Source organism: Xylocopa sonorina, chromosome 1, assembly GCF_050948175.1.
Source record: "Xylocopa sonorina isolate GNS202 chromosome 1, iyXylSono1_principal, whole genome shotgun sequence".
NCBI classification, from domain to species: domain Eukaryota; kingdom Metazoa; phylum Arthropoda; class Insecta; order Hymenoptera; family Apidae; genus Xylocopa; species Xylocopa sonorina.
This window is the reverse complement of record NC_135193.1, coordinates 18,824,702-18,846,802: the sequence shown is the minus strand read 5'-3', so window position 1 is coordinate 18,846,802 and position 22,101 is coordinate 18,824,702. Positions and strand designations below refer to the sequence as shown.

General features: G+C 55.1%; 1 protein-coding gene across 1 annotated transcript in view; it reads right to left on the bottom strand.

Moving 5' to 3' along the window:
* Positions 1 to 1,132: 1,132 nt before the first annotated feature.
* LOC143432600 (uncharacterized) overlaps positions 1,133 to 22,101 on the bottom strand; it is a 38,353-nt gene continuing 17,384 nt past the window's right edge. Inside the window, exons 2-6 of the mRNA XM_076909347.1 lie at positions 11,740 to 11,952; positions 11,373 to 11,511; positions 4,979 to 5,105; positions 4,116 to 4,344; positions 1,133 to 3,047 (exon numbers count right to left, since the gene is read on the bottom strand). Of these exons, the coding sequence (XP_076765462.1) occupies positions 2,024 to 3,047; positions 4,116 to 4,344; positions 4,979 to 5,105; positions 11,373 to 11,511; positions 11,740 to 11,952 (1,732 nt within the window). The 3' untranslated portion in view covers positions 1,133 to 2,023. The remainder of the gene's footprint in view (positions 3,048 to 4,115; positions 4,345 to 4,978; positions 5,106 to 11,372; positions 11,512 to 11,739; positions 11,953 to 22,101) is intronic.

The window sequence follows — 22,101 nt, the reverse complement described above, 5'->3', positions numbered from 1 at the left end:
CGTATCCTACGAGACAGGATACCAGAATTCTCCGTGAACCGGGCATTACGCGTCGTTACGCGTAGTTCACGTGTCTGTGTGCGCGTTGGAATTGCCGCGGACGAACGCTCTCGAGATTAATGTCTGCGGAGTCTGAAAATTCGATGCGAACGTGTCCCCTCGATCTACGAGGTACGATTTGACACGAAATGACGACGCAAAGCAAACGCATTTCTCCGACTATTACCACACCTCTCTCTCTCTCTCTCTCCCTCTCTTTCATTCCAAGCGTTTCCGCTGCTATTTTTATACGTCTTCGAATCGCGCCGATTCGTCATTTCGATCCCGCGCTCGTCCTTCCTTCTCGAATCATCTCGTCTCTCCGATTCTTCCGTTCGCGTAAACTTGTCTGTTACAAAAGGCACGGGTGTCGTCTCCGCTCTCACGGTGAACGCGTAAGAAAAAAGAAAAAAAAAATAGAAAAAATGGCAAGGGAAACGAACGAGTTCGAACAAGAGGACGAGCGACTGTATGACTAGCATTTACGGAGCGGTCCCTTCGTTATCACGCAGGTAAGCGCTCCACGAGATTTCCAGGCGTTCGTCCATTCGTTAGACTTTAGCTACGATACGCGGGGTAAACGCGACCGTACACCTGTGCAACGTGTTCGTTTTGTTCGACGAGTGAGCAACTTTCGATCATTCGATTCCTCGCTAACGGAAACCGGTCCACGAACGGACACGTTTCCACACGATGGCTACAGTTCGAACGGTTGCTCCGTAAGTCTTGAGGGGATGCGTACAAGAAAGAGGAAATGGGGACGTGAGGAGGAGGAGGTTTATCGTAACGAAGCCAAGGTTCGTTCGGTGGTGCAAACCGCGATGTCCACCGCGTCGCGAGGGTATGTCTCGAAAATGTAATCTCCCTCGTGAGACGGTATCGATCCAACGAGAAGAATTGGAGAGGCCTAAAGCTAGTCTAGGCTCTCAATTTCGCTCGATCGGTAAGATCGTCCGTACGACTGTAAGGCACTGTGCGATTCGGCGATGTTCCCATATCTCTCACTCTGTCTTCCTTTACGTTCAATCGCCACACGCTTCGTCGCGTAGACGAACAAAGAAGCCGCGCGGCGAACGGGACAAACAAAAGTAGGCACTAGGCGGGTACGCGCTCGCGGGTCGCGATCCGCGCGCTTGTGAACGGTTCGTCGAAGCACGCGATCGATCGAGCCAAGCTATCCGCGAACGTGCGTACACGAGTCTCTTAAACGCTTACGGTAAAAGGCACCCAAGTAATCGGATTTAGATTTTAGCGAGATCCGTCGAACGGACCCCCCCACCAGGTAATTCGCGTTACAGCGATTCAGGCCCGATCGATGATAATGGTATTATGGCTAGGTTTGGCGTCGAGTCGCTCGCGGCCGTTCTCCCCTAACCCGTTACTCTACTATTCCGCGCCGAGTCTGACATATGCTTGACATTTGCCGCTTGCGTAACGATCGCGAGGCTCTGCGGCGCACGGATTTTCGTTTCGCGAGCAACTCGATGCATCGAACGCGCGGCTCACGTTCTCTTCTCATTACTCTCTCTCTTTATCTCTCTCTCTCTCTCTCTCTCTCTCTCTCTTCAATTTTAATCGCCCTTATGTACAAATCTACGAATTCACCGTCCGCTTTCACTTTCCGCGCGATCGAATCGTAGTGAACATGGGCCGGCGTTCTTACTCTCGTTAGACTCTTTTTTTTTTTTTATTTACATGGGTGCGCCGCGACGGATCGGTATCGGACGACGTACAGAAGTGTAATTATTTACAGCCAACAGGTTCGATCGACCTCCTCGAATCTTCCCCACCCTGCAGATTTCCATGCGGATACCGATCTCTCGCGACGCACCCGTTTATCCGAACTACGCGCTGTACATCGTGAACTAACATATATATATATATTCATACATATGCGTATGCGTGTATGTACAATGAACTCGGCGACGTGAAAGCTGCGCGAGGAGGGAATCCATTCGCGGACGGGAGCGGCGACGCGGCCGTCCTACGATGCTCCCTGGACCTGAAATCGTCGGATCCGTGCTTGGACCGACTCGCACTGCACTTCGCTGTATCTGGTGTACCTGCCGGCTCTGACTGGCTCGCGTATCACCACCAAGTTACCGCCCCTTTCGCGGAGCGCCTCCAGACCGGTCTTCCCGAGGACGGTCGGCGGCGTCGAGATTTTGCTGAACTTGGCGCTCGTCGTCTCGGAGGTGAAACGGCTGAGCGCCTTGCTGACGACGCCGTTGCACTCCCTCGGGCATACCCTCGTGTGGTGCCTCTGCTCCCATCGTTCCGACGACGTTTCCGACGCTGAAAATGGAAAACTGGCTCTGCCTTGGTTCTTTCCGTACAGGATGAAATCCAACGAATCGTCCGAGTAGATGCTACTTCGATCGCTCGAACTGTCCGTAGAGATCTCAGAGACGGAGTCGCTACCGCTGTCGTTGCAGTGTTGCTCCTCGCCCAGGATGAACACGGGCGTGCACTTGAACACCTCGCCGGTGGGCATCGTGTGCGTCGCCGTTGCTCTCCTCTGGCTGCCGCCGGTCACGCTAGACGAGACCGTCATTCCGCTCGACGTAACTGGCTCGATTATCATTATCTCCGTCCCGGAGAACTTCTGCGCGAGGTTGTCCATGTTCCTCTTGAAGGTGTCCCTGCGGTCCGAGCTCAGCCCGAACGTGGCTGGCTTCGCGGACAGCTTCGACTTCGAGTAGAGATTCTCCGTGTGCGAGGAGATCGCCCTGTTCGCGATCGGTTTCGCCTCGACGCCCTGGCAGTCTCTCGCGCTCGTCGATCGTTGCTTGTCCGCCGCGTCGTTCTTCGCGTTGCTCGACATCGTCGTTTGCTGTTCCTGTTTCGCGCTCGACTCGGAAACCGATTTCGTCGTCTCCTGCGACGCGCAGTCGTTCACAGCCGACTGGTCCAACGTTGAACAAGCGGAGCTCGAGAGTGGTGGCCGAGGATCGTCGAACATGGTGAACCATGGATGTTGCAGGCACTCCGTGACGGTCAGGCGTTCGCTGAAAAACAACCGGAGATTCGATCGATTAAAATCCTCTTCTACCTCGGTCTACACGTTCGCGAGCGCTTTTCAACCGGCGATCCCATTAGGTATACTATGCTATACTATACGCGGAGCAACGATTGCACCGTGTCCCCGCGAGCGAATCTTTTTCTCCGCCCGTTCGCGATTCGCGATAACTTCCCGATTCGCGTCGACGTCTCGCGACTTCCGGCAGCAGCTGCCCGCGGGACGCGTCCTGTCTCCTGGTAACGGGTGCCAGCTGGTTGTGTAACGCGCGACGATGGGCAAAAAGAGAAAAGAACGGAGGCGAAACGGAAACGCGATCGCGGTGAACAACGAGGTGGACGCGAATCAAAGGGGAGACGCGCGTTCTAACCGGCGGCGATAAAAGCGCGCGTTGCCAGCGAGATAAGCTGGTTCCGCGGTAGAAGGGCCAGGATATTCCGGATGGGGACTTCCTCCCAGCTGTCCGACGATAAGGAAATCTACCAGTTTTTCAGCGGAACTCGTTCGATGTGTCGACGTCCCTCTTCCCGTTTCGAAGAAAGTAGCCGCGCTCCGGTGGAATGTCGACCGTTCAGCTTCTGGGATTCAGGAAGCCGCACGATCAGGTTGTTCGTACCGCGGCGGCCGCTTAAATCGCGTAACGAGGACGGAACGAAACCAGAGGTTACTCGCGCACGTACGCGAGGCGACCTCGAGCTTATCATCGCTCGCGAAATGGCGCCCTCGTCGGCCCCGATAGGACAGCGACATAGCGGATAAGCATTATCGGACGGCACCGGCTACTAAGAATTCCGGCACCGGTGAAAATAATGCCTTCGGGGAAGACCGCCGGGCGCTACCTACTACCGAGAACGTTTACCGCTCGGCGTTTACCTCGAAGCGAAAGAAGAGATAGGCGGCGGATCTTGAGAACATTGTTTGTTACAAGTTCTGCTCGCGTACGTTCGCGTTACTTAACTTCCGAGAACGAATGCAATCGCGTTACGCGGTAAACGGCCACGAGTGCGACTACGAGCGGGACGATTTCGTTCGTCGTGATCGCGACGCTCCGACTTACTTTGGATCCTTGACCATCAGCTTGCGCATCAGATCGCGCGCCTCCTCGGACACGTCTTCGAACAGGTCGTCGGGGAAATCTAGGCGACACCGGCTAATGTTGCAGAACGTTTCCTGCTTCGTGTCACCGCCGAACGGGGAGCATCCCGTTAGCAGCACGTACAGCAGAACTCCGATGGACCACATGTCGGTCGCCAGGCTGATCGGCTCGTAGTTCAACACCTCTGGGGCTGAAACAATCGAGAAACCCGATTTCAGCGGTGAAACTACTTCTGCACGGCCGTGGGAACGTTGCCGAGTTCGCGTTGACCAGCCAGTCGACTGGGGTCGTCCGGGACCGTTAGATGGAAGCCAAAAGTACCCGCGCGTACGTGTATATACGCGGTGTCGTGGTAACAACGCGCGAATGTTAGACGGTGGACGGTCGAGCCGAAAAATTCGACACCGTTTCCGCGAAACCGATTTATCGACGCGAACCTGTTACTTCGCTTCAACTAGCTTGGCGAAGTTTAAGTTCGTTCAACTATCCCCGCCCTGCCTTGAAACACATTTCGCGCGATGGGAAGTTCGCGTTTAATTGAACACGCATCGAGACAAGTTACTCGACCCGTGTAAATACGGGCTCGAATTCGAGCAACACGACCAAGTGTACCGCTGGAGGTATAATGGAATTATGCAACGCGAAAACGAGTCGCGGGATACTGGTCCGGCGACCGTGAGGACGGAGACGTAGAAAACAGTATCAAGTGCCAACGGTCTAACGTCATCGCACGGCGCCACGGCTCTAATCTTTTTCTCCGTTTCTTTTTTTCTTTATTTCTATTTCTTTCTCTTTTCCTCGTTCAACGGGTCGAGATTACTCACCAACATAATCGGGCGTGCCCAGAATTTCCCGTATGTCCGCGCCGTGGCTGATGTACCGCGAGATACCGAAATCGCACAGTTTCACGTCGCAGTCCGGGAACTCGCCGGTCAACACCAGATTCTGTGGCTGAAAGAAACGGATGAACGCGAGTTAACACTTAACATATGCTCGTAACGGCGGCGATGATGGTCATCGTCGTCGTCGTCGTCGTCGTCGTCCTCGTCGTTTAAGAAGCGGAAGTTCGCGGCAACGAAGAGGAGCAATTTCGGTGGGTTTAAACCGGTGAAAGCGAAGATTCTTTCGGAGTCGGTCGGTGGTCCGGTCACGGCCACTTTCAAGAATTCCCTCCCTTGACCGACAACGGAGACAAAAGGGATCGTTATTTTCTTTCCTCGTGCCGTGTAATTGCTCGCAGCTCTCGCGGAACGCTCTTCAAGACGGCGAGACGATCATATTTTATCCCGTCGCGATAAACCGCGCGATGAGATCTCCGGTGCGGAGGCTAGTAGACCGGCCCAGCTAGGCCCAAGGGCCTAACATTGTTTCATATTTTACCCGCGACGTTTTACAGCGGGAATAAATTATTTCGGCCGATCTTGTCGTCGCAATTATCAGCCGGCCCAGCAGCGTTCGACGGGGAAAAAACGCGAACGACGCGCATCGGGGGCAGTTTTTTCCCCCGTGGGCGCCGTATCGTGGTCCCAGCGATCATTACACGCCTGGTGCCTACGCGATGCCACTTAATTAAACGTATTTAATAAACGACGATTCGCGGCTCCGTTCGTCACGTAATCTGGATAATTAATCGCCCTGGGAGCGCGTGTACTCGACGACTTTTTCCTCTTTTTTTCTTTCCCTCTTCCCTGTCACCTTTTTTCATCCAGTCGAACAAGAGGAGGCGGACGAAGAAAGAGAACACGTTCGTCGAGCGAAAGTGAAACAGAACCACGGGCGGTGGATCCACGCGATGGTTTCCACGTTCCATTAACTTGGCCGGAACTTAACGACGCGCCATTGTCCCACACGTATCGGGACAATTAACGCGTTGAACAGGGACGCGGGGACTGAATCCAAAACAGTTTTGCTGGAAAGTTGTTCGTGCGTATTGCGAGGTGCGTTTTCCGGGGGTGGTCGCGTCACAAGAGCGTAGTTAACGGTCGTTAAGCGTCCGAATGGACGCGCGCAAACTCGACGCTTAATTAAAACTATCGAATAAAGGCCAATTCGGTGGCTGGTTCGTTGTTGGATAATGGGTGCGATTAATCGCGACACTCGGTGGCATCGTTCACGTGGGCATTTGATAACCCTTTCGCGCTCCTGTTCAAACGTTCACCGATCGCTTCTGAAAAAACGTACGTATCGTCGTTCTACCTAGGAGGTCGTAAACCGGTCGTGTAACGCGTTGTGACAATAGACTAGCAACGAACTCTCCCCCACCTTCTCTCTTTTTTACCTGAAACGCGTTCCTCTGTCTCTCTGTCCGCGCAGCCAGTCGAGCATTGTTCGATTGTTTCGAGAGAGGAAAGAGTTCTCGGCGAAGAGGAGAAAGAGGAGGAGCAGGAGGCGAAGGAAAAAAAAAACGATCGAGAAAGGAGCATGAATCGCACGGCTAGGCCGCTCCGCGACCTTTCTTATCGGCGATCGTTTGCATCCGCGTATCGAGTCTAACCGTTCAGACGAGACGCCAACGCATTCTCTCTCTCTCTCTCCCTCTCTTCCTCTCTATTCGTTCACGATTCGAACACCCACGTTTCGGGACTCGCAAAGAAAACCACGTCGATGGAATTCGTTCACCGTTTTATAGACACAAGCAAATAGACAAACACCTGCGGTGAAACTCTCGAGCCGCCTAGCGTGACAGAAGCGTTTTAAGGGAAATGCTTTCCTCTCTGCTCGACTGGTTCACCGCGTTATCGTGGCGAGTCATCGTTACGTTCACCCGTTCCGCGAAACAGCGTCCCTCCACGCGACTTATTGCGAGAGCGAATCGAAATCGTTCCGAGATGACGAGGAAGAAGATTGCCGTGCACGCGCGCTCCCCCCTTCCTCGCCAAGACTTTTGTTTCTGCGTTACATTTCGTTATACCGAGTTACCAGTCGAACGTGACTGGACTGCGTCGCGAGACGCTCGATAAACGAACCAAGAAACGAATAACGCGTCCGATTTCAGAGTGACCCCCTTTCGCACCGCTTTCGATTTAACCACCAAACTCTAACCCAGCCTACATAATACCCTATATACGCGTCGTGACGCGCGTAAATTTCGTACGCGTTCGCCAGGGGCAGAGGATCGGTCGGGGTTCGAAGCGACGCTCGCCGCTCGGTTTGGAGTCGCTCGAGTTCCGGAAGTCGTTCAATAAGGAACAAAGACATTTCCATAATTAGCCATTACGAGGTTCCTGCGTCGGTCGTGTCTCGCGAGCGTTCCACGGGCCTCGACGCGGACGCCTACGTCGTTCGCGATCGATTACCGCGGATATATTATCGCGACGCGCGCGATTCTCCTTGGCGAGCGGGCTAATCGCTTCCTGATTCATCGTTTTCGTCGTACACGGTGCTCGTACACGGTCGAGTACGGATCGCGGAGGGGGCGCGGTTTAGGAAAGCGTAACAGGTGAGCCGCGTAACAGCCCGGAGCGCTGACTGCCGCGGATGTCGTCGTTTAACGTAACGCGGGGCGATCGCAAAAAACTGCAGGAAGGACGCGAGCCATTAAGCCCGGGTTATCCACCTTTCGAGGGAAAAAACGAGCGACCGTTCGAGATGATTCTCACGATCCGGTGGATCCGATAACGCCGCGATAGGCGATCCGAATTTCCTCGCCGATCGAACATCTGTCGGATCGGAATGCGAAAGAGTCTGCAGGCGTGCTCGTGCGCGCGCGAGCGCGAGCGCATCACCAGTTGGAAGGCAGAACGCGTTTTAGCCAACGGGCAACGAATTTATGAGGATCCGTCTCTCGCGTTCATTGAAACTTCCGGCGCGGCACGCCGCGCCGGTTGAGAAAAGGGGGAAGCGGCCCTCCACGCCGGCTCCGAGGCCAGACGCGAGAACACGCGTCTCTGCGCTGCTGGCGAACGGCAGAATTTAACGAGAAACCAGCTCGATCCTCGATGCGTAATTGATACGGGACTGATATCGAGCCACGCGTCGCTAATCCCTCTTCGCCTGGGTTTAGTCTAGACTGATAGACGATTGTTCGCGGAGAATTCGTAGATAGCGCGAGACAAAAGCAGCACGATTCGCGGAATCTGTAAATGCAGAGCATACAGACATCTCGTGAAACGATCTTCTCTCTGTTACGTATCGATAACCTTGGACTAAGAGGATCTACGTGTTCGCGATCTTCATCGCTCACAGATCGTAACGACACGTCTAAATTAATTTCATTGTCCGAAGGAAAGGTCCGCTTGAAACGCGGCGAGCCGCAAAAACCGCTCGAGCCCGCTGTTCGTCGACGGACAATGTCTGTCAGTTTAAACGAGGCTTCAGAGAGCGAGGAGAAAGGAGATCAACGAGCGGCGTAGGCTCTCCCTCGATACGGCAAGTATCGATTGAATTTTTTCCGCCTCGGCCCGTATCGCGTTCGTTGGCCAACGCTTGGCGCTGCCCGATCGGTTGTTCCATTAATTGTAAGAGGGCCCGATGAATCGATTTCATCGAAAGCCGCGCCGCCGCTCGGCTCCGTCCGGCGAACGGAGGAACCGGCGAGCCATTGACCACGACAGAAGTGGAATTCTCGGTAGAGAAGCCCGGCTCTCCACCGACTATCAAGGCTAGCCGAGACCGTTCATTGATGAATCTCTCCCTTTCTCTACGGAGGTCGATCGCCTCTGTTCCCGAGAAAACCACGCTGGAAAAACTGCCCCGGCGTTCGCGGGAGAGCCAAGAATATAACGGATGCCCGCGCGATTCGATTGCCCCGGGTCTCTCGTGAACGCGCACCAATTTCAAACAACGCGATCCGCTCGAGCGGTGGCGAATGGCGGAGGTGGCTTGCTATCCGGGTTTTAAACGCGACCGCGGATAGACTCGAGTTTATTATCGTTCGATCGCCAGTTTCTGTAAGCTTCCACGAATCAGAGGCGCGGAGGGCAGCGAGTCGGGGAGATAAATGAAATCGTTCGACGATGACCGCGACGACGACGACGACGACAACGGCGACGACGATGCATGCCTCTATCTCCCCCGCGAGTCGTTTCGAGTTATCGATTACAGGGAAATCGTGGGGCGCGAGCAGTGACTCCGTTCGCCAGGCGAGCCCTCGTGGACGCGGGCCAACGACAACGCAGGCGTTCCTGGAATCGGGCCAAAGAATTCGCCGGCATTTTTCCATTCATAACCGCGATGATCTATATTTGGGTTAGGCGCGTTGCGCGAATCCGTGGCACGGCGGTATTTTAAGACGAACCGCGAAGGGAGTGACGAATTCTTGCCGCGCGTGGAAAAGTTCGATCGGAAAGTCTCCGAGAGCCGGGTACACGGGAACGCGGAATCGGCTCGATGATTCCCCTCTGCCATTTTCGCGTACTCGAGGCGCACCGAATTATCTTATCGTTTGGGAAACATCGCGATAATTCTGGCAGATGTGTAACCACCGGTATCAAAGAGGGAATAGCTGATAAGGCGAAGCGAAGGACGCGTTGCGCGCCGGAACGAGCGACGCGTTAATGCGGGAGGCCGGCCGTTATTTTATTGGCAATTTGTAAGATCGCGATCTACCTTGGTAATTGATTGATTCTTTGCAGAGGAGAGATTAACAACGTCGCGGCGATATTCAGCCGCCTCGTACCCGGTAACCCGCATCCCCGCAAATTGCTATCAATTTGCGAAAGGCTGGTTAATTGGGTTGCATAACCGCGATCATAATCCGAGCCGCGTTAAGGAGGTACGTAAGAAAGAAGAAAAAAAGGAGAGAAAAAAAGAAAAAAAAAAAAATAAAAAGGAGGAAGGTTGAGATAGGCGACCCGCGGCGTGTGTGTCGCCCAAGGAATAATATTAATACGACCCGTTCGCCTTGGCTCACCCATATCGATCGCCTCGATAATCGATAAACACGTAAGCGGCGGTGGTGTCGGCGGTCGCGCGCTGCCCCTCGCGGGCCTCTCTCGCGGTGCGCGCGTCGCAAATTGCAAATCGTCGCCAAATAAGAAAAACCTATCGCCGCGCGTGTGCAACGCGGTTCGTGACGCGCATATAAAGCGCGGTTGTCTATCGGGCCAGGAGATTCATCGCCGTCCTCTTACGCTTAACGCGACTCGATGCGATTTATTGGCAAAATCGAGAGATTTATCGACGCGGCCGGTATCGGGGCTAATTATGCAAATGCCGCGATTGATTTTCATCGACGTCGCGGGACCAGAAAACTTTGTTCCGCGGCAGGATCGCGCCGTCACCCTCCGGCTATTACCCTGCGGGAGCTTGGAAACGGCGGCCAGGCCAGGCTCATCGAGTTATTCTCGAAACAAAGTTTCGCGTCGAGACGCGAGACTCCCTCGGGGATCGGTACAAAAATAATTTCGCTTCGGGCATGAAAACACCCTATCGCCGGAATTCCATCGCGATGATTCCCGTCTCTTCTTCTCTCGACGAACGAGGGGGACGCATTGTTATGATAACGACGCCGCGGACAAATGCCGCGTCGAATTCCAACGCGATCGTCTCGCCTCCACTTTCTAGCAAATATTTGAATTCGCGAGAAAGTTACTTTCCGTCGCAACAATGCGAACGCGCCGCTGAGAGAACCGGCTAGGAAAAGTTCCACGAATTAATGCAACCCTCGTAACTTCGATGGCCTACACTCCGCGAGTTCTGGCCGCGGTAAGAACGATCGATCGACGGTTAACGGCCACGCGACCGTTCGAGCGACGGTTAAAGATGCGCCGCGCATAGCGCCGTCCCGACGACGACGCAACAGTTTACCCGCTCCCGCTCGACGTTTGGCAGAGATCAGCCTATTATACGGACACCTTTACATAACAATTTAGGTCGTTCGCACCGTCCGCGACGAGGACGCTGAGAAATTGCCAGCGCCTTCCGAAATGTCGCCGTCCCGTTGCCAACCCCGTTTCTTTCCCCGATTAGCAGCAACGGCCGGGCTTTTCCCCCCATTCGACGAGCGCGATCGAGAGAGCTGGTGCGCGCGTGCTAGTTTCCTCCCGAAGGTTTTTCAACTCGCGGTGAAAAATCCAGATAAGAATTATTTGCAGAAACGACAATCTACCAGCCGTTATCGGCGCTGTTCGTTGTTTTTAACGTTCGCGCACAGATAACAGAGTTGACCGGAATTCCTAGCCCCCGTCGAGCGTTCATCTCCGTCGTGCCGCGAGCTGTTTCGCCGCCTCTTCTTCGTTGCACGCGAAGTTTATTAATTCCGTTTCAAGGGGCGCTCACCTTGATGTCGAGATGAGCGACGTTCAGGGAATGCAGGAAGGCGATGCCGTCCAAAATTTGCTTGAGCAATCTGGCGACCTGCCGCTCTTCCGGAACCTCGTCTCTGTCCAGTATCATTTGCAGTTCACCACCAGGAGCCCTTCGGATAGAAGAGAAAACTTTGTGAGTCACGGGATATCGTAACAATCGAGTGGACTCGCGTCCAACGGTATCTTCGACGTAAGTCTATCCACCGATGAATCAAATATTTATGGCTCTAGGACCGATATCGGTTGAAATATCTAATCGCCGGTTGGAATTCACGAGTTTTACGGACGACTGATAAGAACAGCGGTTCTGCGTCAACCTCGACGCAGGTTCGACTTACAATTCCAACACCAAGACCATCTCGGTGTTCGTCTCGAACACCTGATGCAGGGACACCAGGCGTGGGCAATTCGCCGCGGCGTCCAGCACCGCGACCTCGTGGAGCGCCTCCGCCTTCAGCTCCTGCGCTCGCCTCCTCTTCCTCAGGAACTTGGCGGCCCATTGTCGTCCGCTGGATCTCTCCCGACATCTCCTGACGGCCGCGTACTTTCCCCTGCGAACACAAGCAATCGAATTCAGCTCGTTAGCGGAGAGAAGGTGTACGAATCAAGAGCGAATCGGTATCTCTACCGCGCGAGCACCGTGACCAACGAAAACGTCACGAATGAGGTAACATCGCGCGTTCCTATCCATCTCGCGCGATGTAAAACAGTTAGGTTAGAAGACTTTCGCTGTTTCGTTAACCAGCAGTCAGAGGATCGGGGCTGGGTACGCTGCTCGCGATTGTTCCAATTCCCCCCCTCGCTAATTCGATTCCCCGGCTTCCCTCGGCGTAATCTCCTCGACGCGTCTCTCGGCGTGCATAATCCCGTGATCTAAAACAGCCTCTAGAAAGCGAACGTTACGCGTGCCACGCCGCGGAGTCCTAGGAACAACGGTGAAAGCCATCGGCCGTTAATCGCGGCTGCCTCTCTCGTTTCGTTCTACAATGCCGCGGCATTTTTCCGCTCCGTGAACGATTCGTTTCGGGAACGCGGGCTCCCGTCGCGCGGCGACGAATTAAAACGAAACGAGTGTCGCAAGTCCCTCTCACGAATGGAACGGCGATCGTTACAAAAGGACAGATGGAGCGAAGGGGGATCGACGTGGCCGCCGTCAATTTAGGCGTCGTTAGACCGTATTGTCCGGAAGCTCGCGTCCCATGGAACGGCACGACGAGCGAGCGACGAAGCCCCCGTTCACCATTACGACCGTTCGAGTACTATTGCTTTTAATTACCAGCGACCATGAATCCGTTAACGATCCTGTTTATTTCGTAACAGGATCAATTTTACGATTCTCCGCGAGGTAACTCGGAGGTGGAGTTGCGTCGTCGATCGTCGACGAAGGAAGCTCGCTATACTTTCGCAGAATTTTAATCGTTAGTAACTTGGACAATTTCTCGTCTATAAAACGGTCGTAAGAATCTGCGTGTAATCGCCATAGATTGGCGAATGAGATAAACGTTACGATCGATCCTCCTGGCGGCGGCGCGACGATATTAACGATTCGTTTGCAACGCGAAGAGGTTCCAGGACGAGTGGCAGGGACGACAGACGCGTTGAACGGAACCACCACGGACGGGAAGCCGCTCTTTCGAGCCCGTTTCGACGAAGGCGTAACGAGATTGCGCGTTACGAAAGGAAAAAGCAGTCGGCTTCGGAGAACGTGATCGCGACAATTGCCGGTTACCCGTACTTTCGTTTACCCGGCGGGTTCTAATTTTCGAGCGAGACGCCGCCGCGGCAGCGTCACGATGATAATGACAAACGTCGCAATCGTTCTCGTTGTAACGTCGGTTTTACAGTTGCGCCATTACGCGGCGAGAAATGGCGAGCATCGGTTGTTCCAGGAACGTTTTATATCCTCGAGTGGTTACGACCGTTTTCCCCCGTTATCGACGATCGTTCGACCACCGTGTGTCACGGTCGCCGTGGCCAAGCACTCTTCCGACCATGTACGCGATGCGCAGTTCGATTCGCGAGACTTGAGATTCGCGAGAGCGACACATCGTGGCCGACTCGCCTAAGGTGGAGGGTTTACGTAACCGACGTTAAACGCTAGGAAACAAGTTCAGAAATCTAGGAAGTGAACGCAGAGTCGTGGCTGCATCGGTATGCGCGTGATCCCGATTTCCCTGGCCTCGGTCGAGCCCAGGTCGAACTCCCACGCTCTGTTGTTACCGCGAACGTATGCACGATCCGCGTAAAGATCGCGCCTTCCTACGGCGATCCCGGATCGCGATCCACGCTCGAGTTTAAATTTCTCTCGGGGATACGATTCGAGCGGGCGAACCTCGTGCCCGCGATGACGAACAGGTTTCAGAGTAGCAGCGGCGGGTAAGAAATCGAAATCGTATTTTTTGTCGCCTCGAGGTAGCACCTGCGGGAGCGCGCTCGTGCGTTCGCCACGCCGTTGAACAAATTCTCCGTAATGGCGGACAGGGGCAGCTGCGGCGGCGGCGAACAGGTGGCGCGATAAATCGAGGCACCGAAATTTTATGCGCGGCCGTTACGAGTTTAACGAAACGAACGAACGAACTCTCGCGCGGTGGTGGATCGCGCGGATCGGTTTCTCGCGGAAACAGGACCCGTCGTGACGGAAATCGGGTCAGCCAGTGGATCCGCTCGAGCGAGATTAACGTTCGCGGCGGTCGTCGCGCCGATAAGTCCTCGAGACGCGGTGAATTTAAAGTGGCCCGAGTCCGCGTTCGCTGTTAGAGAGGCCTCTAACGAGAAATCTCGTCCGCGGCTGTCCGTATTCGGATTTCACCGGGAATTAATTACCGCGGCTGCGGATTCTTTCGTCGAACGTGCGCCGCGCGTTTCCGTGTTCCGTTGCGCAACGAACGTCGTATCCCTTAGTCGGTTCGCGAGACGTGGAAACGCTGCCAAAAACTCGACGCGCGACTCGCTCGGACGGCGTTAACCGCGCACGGGCGCAAGAAGTCGTCGGGCAATTATGTACGCGGCGGCGTCGTCCAGGACTCGCCGGGCTTTCCGCGGTTTCCCGTCGATTCGTATTCGAAATCCCTCGTACGCGCTGCCTCCTCTTCCCGGGGTGCAACTGTTTTTGCCAGGCGGTGCGTTCGAGACGTCGGCAGGTAAACGAGAGATTCGCTGGAATAGCCGAGCGGCAAGAAAATCGTCCGCGCGCGGAGGTCCTCGCGATCCTACGACCACCTTCCGAGAAGGAAACGAAAGAACGGAATATCTCGAACGAAGCCGATAACCGTGGAGACGAACGCGCGGGACTAGGCGAGCTAGCGGGATGCTAGGGGGTGAGCGATCGTCGTCGAGACGTTTCTTTGTCGTCGGGTCGAATTTACGAGCGGGAGTCGAGCGGCTCGTGAAACTGGACCGTTCTCCACTGTCGCGGGCTCTCGGCTCGAAGAAACTCCCGGTCGCTTCCTGCTCCTCGATATCCGCGACCGATACTCGTTCGACGTACGACGGTGTTAGCCTTGAGGCCGTTCTCCGAGTTAACGAGAAACCGTGGAAAGACCGGGTTCGCTTTTACCGCGTATACCTATCTCGGGTCCATTAGGTGCAAAGGCGAAGGTTGTTAAACCGCGTCGAAGACGGGGACGGAATCGAGAGTTTACTCCGTCTGGCCTGGAACGATCGTTCGCAAAATGTCGTGGGACCGTTCGCGAACGGTCTCGCGTTTAATATTTAAGGACGCAACAATACTTTCACTGTGTTTGTTTCTCCGGAATGGCGGCGGCGGCGGAGGCTATGTTATTATTTCTCCCGTGGCGAGTCTCTCGTGTCCGTGCTCGAGGCTAAAAGCGAACTTAGAACCTCGTTCGATCGTTCGAGAGCGTCGAGGAGCTCGCAAAGCCGAAGATGAGAACGGCTCGATCCCCTGAGTCCCGTTGGAAACGTTTGGCGATCCGCGGCTGATTCGGATGTCTCGGTCGAAGACCTCGCTCGCGTTCAGCCGAGTTTTCCGACATCGAGCAAAGTTCTAACCGAGGCTGAACGACGCGGTAGTGCCGGCGACTCCGTCCGTAGAAAGTACACACTTTCACCGTGGTATCTCTCCGTAGCTGGATTCGTGGACGACGGTTGTCTCTTCGGAGCGGTTCTGCGAGGCGGGCAACCGGGCGGTGGACACGTCTCGGTGGACTGGGTGGCTCCTAAATGGGAAGGTCCGTCGTTCCTTCCCACGACCGGGGATCAACCGCAAAGCTCGGAACGGCGGGTTATATACTTAAAACTACCGAGCGTAGCCCCATTAAAACTGTATATACGTAGCTTGGTGTAAGATCAACGACCCAGGGTCAACGGGAGAGGTAGGGGAGCCGAGCAGAGCGTTAAGTGCTCGTTGCCCTCTGGTGTACCGTCGCGGACCAGGAAATCGGTGCTAACACCGGGATCAGAGTCTACGTCGTGCAACACAACCTTGCGTATCCGTCGTCCTTTAAGGCATCCATTAGCTTCCTAACTACTAAACACACCGGTGTCGGTCCGACGACCTCGCCGCGCTTCCACCGGCCGACCAGTCTCTACGAACAGAACCCCATCCGCCGCCACCGCCGCCGCCGCCTCTACCCCGGGAGCTTGTCCTCTTATTTTTCTTACTCCTTCGTCCCCTTTCTGCTTCCTGCTCTTTCGCGTCCCCCCTCCCATCCACCGTCTTCCGTCCACCGCCTCGTCCCGATACCAACGTTCGAGGGTCATCGACATCCGCGGCCGGAGACATTGTGCGCGACGTTGTTGCCTCGGTTTATCGCGGTTACGAGCGCGCTTCGCATGGCCCGCTGCGCGCTGCACCTTGCGCCGCGCGCCCGTTCCTCTTCTCTCCTCGCCGAGGTTCGGGAAACCGGGCCGCCGCCAGCCTTCGAAAAAAATATTAAACGTCCGAATGCCCCTGAAGAGAGCCAGGTTGCGCAACGTTGCGCAATCGGCTAACGAGCTGTGAACGCAACTGGAACGAATTTCACCGCGTTCTACCCAGCGCCGGTTGCGCAATCGATTTGCATTCGGTGCAGACCGAGACGAGAGCATCGACGCGGACGGACCTGCCGACTGTTCGCTAATTTCTTTAATTGCCAACAGTGCCCGAGCATAATTAATGACGGCCGCGCTACGGTTTCCGCGCTGGCAGCCCGTTAATGAGACGAACTCGGATCGCCATCGACCGCCTGCCTCGCTGCCCGACGCGGAAAGTATCCTCGCGAAATGTCTCCTCCAGCCTCTGATCGAACGAGTACCGAGAGCTAGACGAGAGAGAGAGAGGAAAGCCGCGAAACACGAGCAACAGAAAGGCGTTATTGCGCGAGTCAAGCGGACACGTTCGCAGCCTTCCCGCTCGATTGTCGCTCGTTAACGCCATTGTCCCGGAGAGATGTTGAACGCGGTGCGTGTGCACGAGTTACGCAATCCACGCACTTGATACGAGTCGCGGCTGCTGCTGTCCACGACGGACCCGAGAAAAATACGGTGAACGCCATTTAAAGCGTCGCGTCGTCGACTCGGACCGATTAAGCTCCGCGAGGAAGGAAAATTTCCAGCGAGATCGTTCGTGGATCGAGCGTGCGTTCTACACAGCCATTTCCCATTATTCCGTTCCATTATTGTCGCTAAAATTTGCATCAAATGGTAGAGCGCGAACGAACCGCGCGCTTCGTCCGGGATAATGTCGCGATGGCGAAATCCAGAGCGTCGTTGGCACAAAACTGTGCGCTTTCCAGCTGGTTTCCTCGAGCCTCCATCCGGGAGCAGTTTTATCATTTTTACGGGATCAACTGCGTTCCCGCAAAACCGCTTCGAATCGTTTCATTCGAAACCATCTGCGGTCGATCGCCGCAGAAACTTTTATTATCCCTCCGCGCGGAGGATGATTATTATTGCGACACCGAACACGAGAGACGGTCCTCGATCCGCTTGGCTCGATCACGGTGATACGCGCGTTCTTTTCTCGGCGAACAGAAGCGGAATTTCGTCGCACGCGTGAAAGGAACGTGCGTCACGGACTTAACGACTTGGAGTTAGTCACGCGAACGACATTGGACGAGCGATTCTCGATTACGCATCTGGTCGTATCGGGAATTTCATCGAAAGGTCAGGCGAGGGGTCGCGGGTGGTAGGAGAGCTAGTTCCCCGAGCGGAGAATTTTGATCGCGCGGTGAAACTTTCACGCGAATCGTTCAGCGGCCTTTGCATTGTTGCTCGCCGGAGAACGAACGGAATGATATTTAACCTCGTTCGAGAACGGTTACAAAACGATCCGTTCTCGTTTCCTCCGGCTTCTCGCGGCTCTGAACCGATCGACTTGGTCGGTTATTTTCCATATCCTCCGGAATAGGGTAGCGAGAATCGGATAGAGAGAGAGAGAGAGAGAGAGAGAGAGAGAGAGAGAGAGAGAGAGAGGAAAGGTGGGACCACCGATCGATCCAACAATCGTTAATTTCGAGCGCACTGCGACTTCCTCCTGTCGATCGTTGAAATATGGCTGACGCGGCTCGACCAGTTTGGTTCCCTTCGAAACTTCCAATCGAGGGCCGTAAATAAACCGGACAGATTCCTCTTTGATGCGTTGCGAAAATAAAGCCAGCTCTCGTTCCTCTCTCTCTCTCTCTCTCTCTCTCTCGGTTCTCGGTAGACGCCGAGCGGGACTGTAACGAAGCGTAACTACTGTACTCGCGCGTCATCGGACTTGCAGATTTCGCGCGAACGGAGACGAAGAGGGCGAGCGTCGCGTACGCGGATCCCGCCAAAAAGATAGCGCAAGAAAGGGACGGGCACGGTGGACCCACCGGTTTAATACCGTTTCGAGATGCACCGGTTGTTTCGTCGGTGGTTCTCGATTTAGCCACGGAACGCCGCGATACGGGCAATAAAAGGATAGTTCGGTCGTTGTCAGGATTAATGCTCGTCACGGTCGGGCGAGGGGACGGGCGTCGACTTTCAAATTTCACCGAACGCGAAGAAAAAGAGACGCGAGAGGGTCCGCTCGCGGTGGCAGGGGGAGGGTGGCGAACGTGAACGAAAAGAAGGAAGTCCCGGGCAAAGAGGAGAGAAGAACATCCCCGGCGTCCTTCGTCGGTCGCCACAGTTTGCTGACCCGGTTCGAAAAGAGCAAAAATCGATGTCGATCCGAGAAGGACGGGCAGAGAGGGTAGGAGAGTCGGAGGGATCGGAACAAAATCGAGGCAACCGGTTGAAGTCCTGGTACCGCGCGGTAAACTCGTACAGGCTATTCGTATCACCTTCCCGTATCGCTTTCCGCGCGGAACGAAACAACGTCGGATGACACCGCCGGCGGTCGTCGTCGATCTCTCGATCTCTCGATATCCTCGATGATGGAATCCGTGGATGCACGCGCGCGCCTCGCGCTTACGATAGTAGCGGGGATAATTTCCATAAACGTCGTAGGTATCGATGGCTACCGTCGATGAATCATAATTAACCGAGGAAGATGTTGCGTTAAATCAAGGCGCGGCGTGTCCCTCCCTCGTGAAAACCAAATCAAGTCGCGTGAGTCACGCGCGTGTACCACGCACCCGCGGACTCCACTTTACGACGCGCGGTGATCGCCGCGGAACGTGGGCGACCGAAAGGAAGAGCGTCCTCCTGATAGGGGCCGTTAAGTACCATCTCGGACCACGGGCTCGTTTCTTCGCGCGGTTCGCTTGCATAAATCGTGTTTGCCGACCGGACCCGACGGATTTGCTAATTCCCCGGTTTCAGCTTTTCTTTTTTTTTTTTTTTTTCTCTTTCCACCGACGAAAATACCCTTTGTCCGATCGCGACGAACGACGACGATCGAGCAAACAGAAAAATCGGTGACCAAGAACGCGAATTAACACCCACCGAAATTACATCAGAACGGATGGGAAACACGTTTGTAACCTTTCGCTGGTTGCCACGTAGAGAGCGAGAGATAATCGTGAGGCAATCTCCCGGCGTCTTCCACGCAATGATAACTGGTTATCGTCCCGGGTAATCGTAGGCACCCCTCTCACAATGGGGAACCCTGTTGCGGCGGTATCTCCGCGCTCTGGGTAAATAAGCAACGCCCGAGCGATACGTACCCGCAACGAACAGGAGAACCACCGTCCGGTTAGCCTCGCTCGCGTTAGTTGGCGAACGCGACGGAATTTCGGTAAAAATACCCTCGGGTACAGGTGTGCGCGCCTCCGCGGGCCGATAAAGCATCCGCGAAAGGGTTAACGTTTGGTGCATCGAACTCGGTTGCGCGAGTCACATGCAAATTAGTCGACGGTGAGAAGAGGAGAGGAGAGGAGAGAGACACGGTCGGGCATTCTCGTGCACGGAGGAGGAACGCGTTCGTGCGCGAGAGGAGAACGCCGGTTATCCTCGACACGTTACGCGGCGCGTGTACGTGTAGGAAGGAGCTATCGAAAATCTCAAATCCCACTAACCTCGTTGGCGAGCTACCAAGGCGATGGTGCACGCCTCCTTCGGTACCGATTTCTTTACGGCCCGTCGGGAATTTATTTCTTCTTTACGTGCGACGGATATATGTATATTCGCGATAGCGGACGGTCACCGCAGGTAGCCTAACGCGGGAGAAACGCGAGACGCGACGAGTAAGTGCCTGGCGAGAGACTGTTCCACGTATCCAGAGTCTATACGCGTACGATGGAACGTGTTCCAACGGTGATGTCTTTTCCCGAGGTATCGAATTATCGCGAGATTTTTCGCTCCCTCCTATTACGATGCAGCTTCTCGCGCGCGAAAGGAAAGCGAAAGCGCGGCACTCGCGGTTCGAAATTCTCTTCGAACCGTATAAACGGCCTCTCGAAATGAAATAGCCGCTGGTATTCGCGTAGAAGGAATCGTCGTGGAAGAACGAGGAACCGCGTCGGCTCGCTAAGGGGCATCGATCAGGGGCGACCGCGCCGCGATCGTTCGCGTTAAACGGATGCTAGAAACTCGGTCGTGTGACGTAACGTCGTTTTGCTCGAGACTAACGATTATTAGCTTCCCCGTTACAGCTGGCGGTGTTCGCGGTTGCCAGCGAAAGCCGAGCGGCCACGTGAAATTGCGACGAGCGCCAAAACCGTGTCGCAATTACCGGGACGACGCTGCTCTCCGGGGATCCGCTCTGACACGGGTCTCGTAGCTGCCGCGGCGACCATTTTCTTTATTGTTCTAAACACGAACGCGGTCGTATTCGAGGCACGCGCGTTACCCGGCAGACCTACGGGTATGCGTGTTCCTAACGTGCTCTCGTTCGAGAGTCGCCCGGGGAATCCGTACGATCGTGTCTTTCCATCGTCTCACCGTCTCGAGGACGCGCGTTCCGCTTTTCACCGCTCTCGACCGCTCGACCACGACCACGACTTCGAATACCGCCGCGATGGGTGACGCGCCTGTTCTATCGGTCGAGTTCATTAAAAAGAACGAGCGACGATAGTCGACGACTCGGGAACCGGTTATCGTTCCAACCACCGTTTCGAGTTTGGTTCGCCGCGGGTAGGATCGGCAAAAATTCGATCCTCCAGGCGGAACCGCTCGCAGATTCGCAGTTAGGTATTCAAGCTACCCGGGGATATTCGTTACGCGCAATTAGAATCCATTAGCAGAATCGCGTTCACGCCTGGTCCGAGCACTGGTAGCAACGAGTTTGCAGATACCAGTTCTACCTGCGGAATTCGCAGGGATCGTTCGCTCCGTAACGACGCGAGACAAAGATCTAGGTTATCGTCAATCGTCGAACGCGCGTTCGCGATGTTTGTCATCCGATCGCCGGCTTCGACGCGATACATCGTAGAGCGAAATAAGCCGAGTCGACGACGCGCAAAAGTATCGTCGGGACGCGATGGCGGTGAGGCTGCGCGCGGTAACGACCTTTCGTTCTCGTTTCTCGCTTTTTTCCGATCGACTTTTTTCCCGCGTCCCCGTTGCTCGACGGTCGATGGAGGAAACCAGGATGAAAAGCAGACGGTGGCATTCCAGCCGAGGTTAGCCTCCTTAAGGACGCTCTATTCTTGGAATGCATCTCGGCTGCGGCTACCCTCTCCGTTAGCCGCGACTCCAGCCTCCAGCTCCCCCGGCGATCGCGATCGCGCACAGTTCGCCGGACATCCTGGAGCTTCCGTTCCAATTGCCTCGCGATCGGATCGTATCGATTCCGCGGCGAGCTGAGATAGGAGCGGCGCGATCGATGGAAACGCGAGCCAGGCTTTCTCGCGCGCCAAGGCAAACAATAAAGGGGCAAGGTTATTAACGTCAGTCGATGCGAGCCGTTCGCACGGGGGACTTAATGAGTTTTCCGAATGAGCGGTTCGACTCGAGAACTCGACGTGCCCGTGATTTATAGCCGGTATTAAAGAATCCAGAAAGACGTATCGCTCGCTGGCTGAAACGCGTGGGCGTTCGCGTCTCGGTTTAACCAGGGGGAGGGAACACGATGACCGGGGTGTCCTCCTCGAGTCGATTCGTTTTAATCGCTCGAGCGTGGAGAAAACACGGACGAAGCGGAAGAGAGAGACGCGGTGTCGGAATCGGCGATGAGTTTCGCGGCGACGCTCGAAAGAGAGGCGGGCGAGCGCGTCGACGCGGTAAAGGGACCGCGTCCGGCGCGAGGCGGGACCTGCATCCGGCCTGAAAACGGATGAGACCTGGCATTCAAGTGCAAATCGTTTCGCAGCATTGTGCTCGAGACCTCGAGACCGTGGTAATGGCGA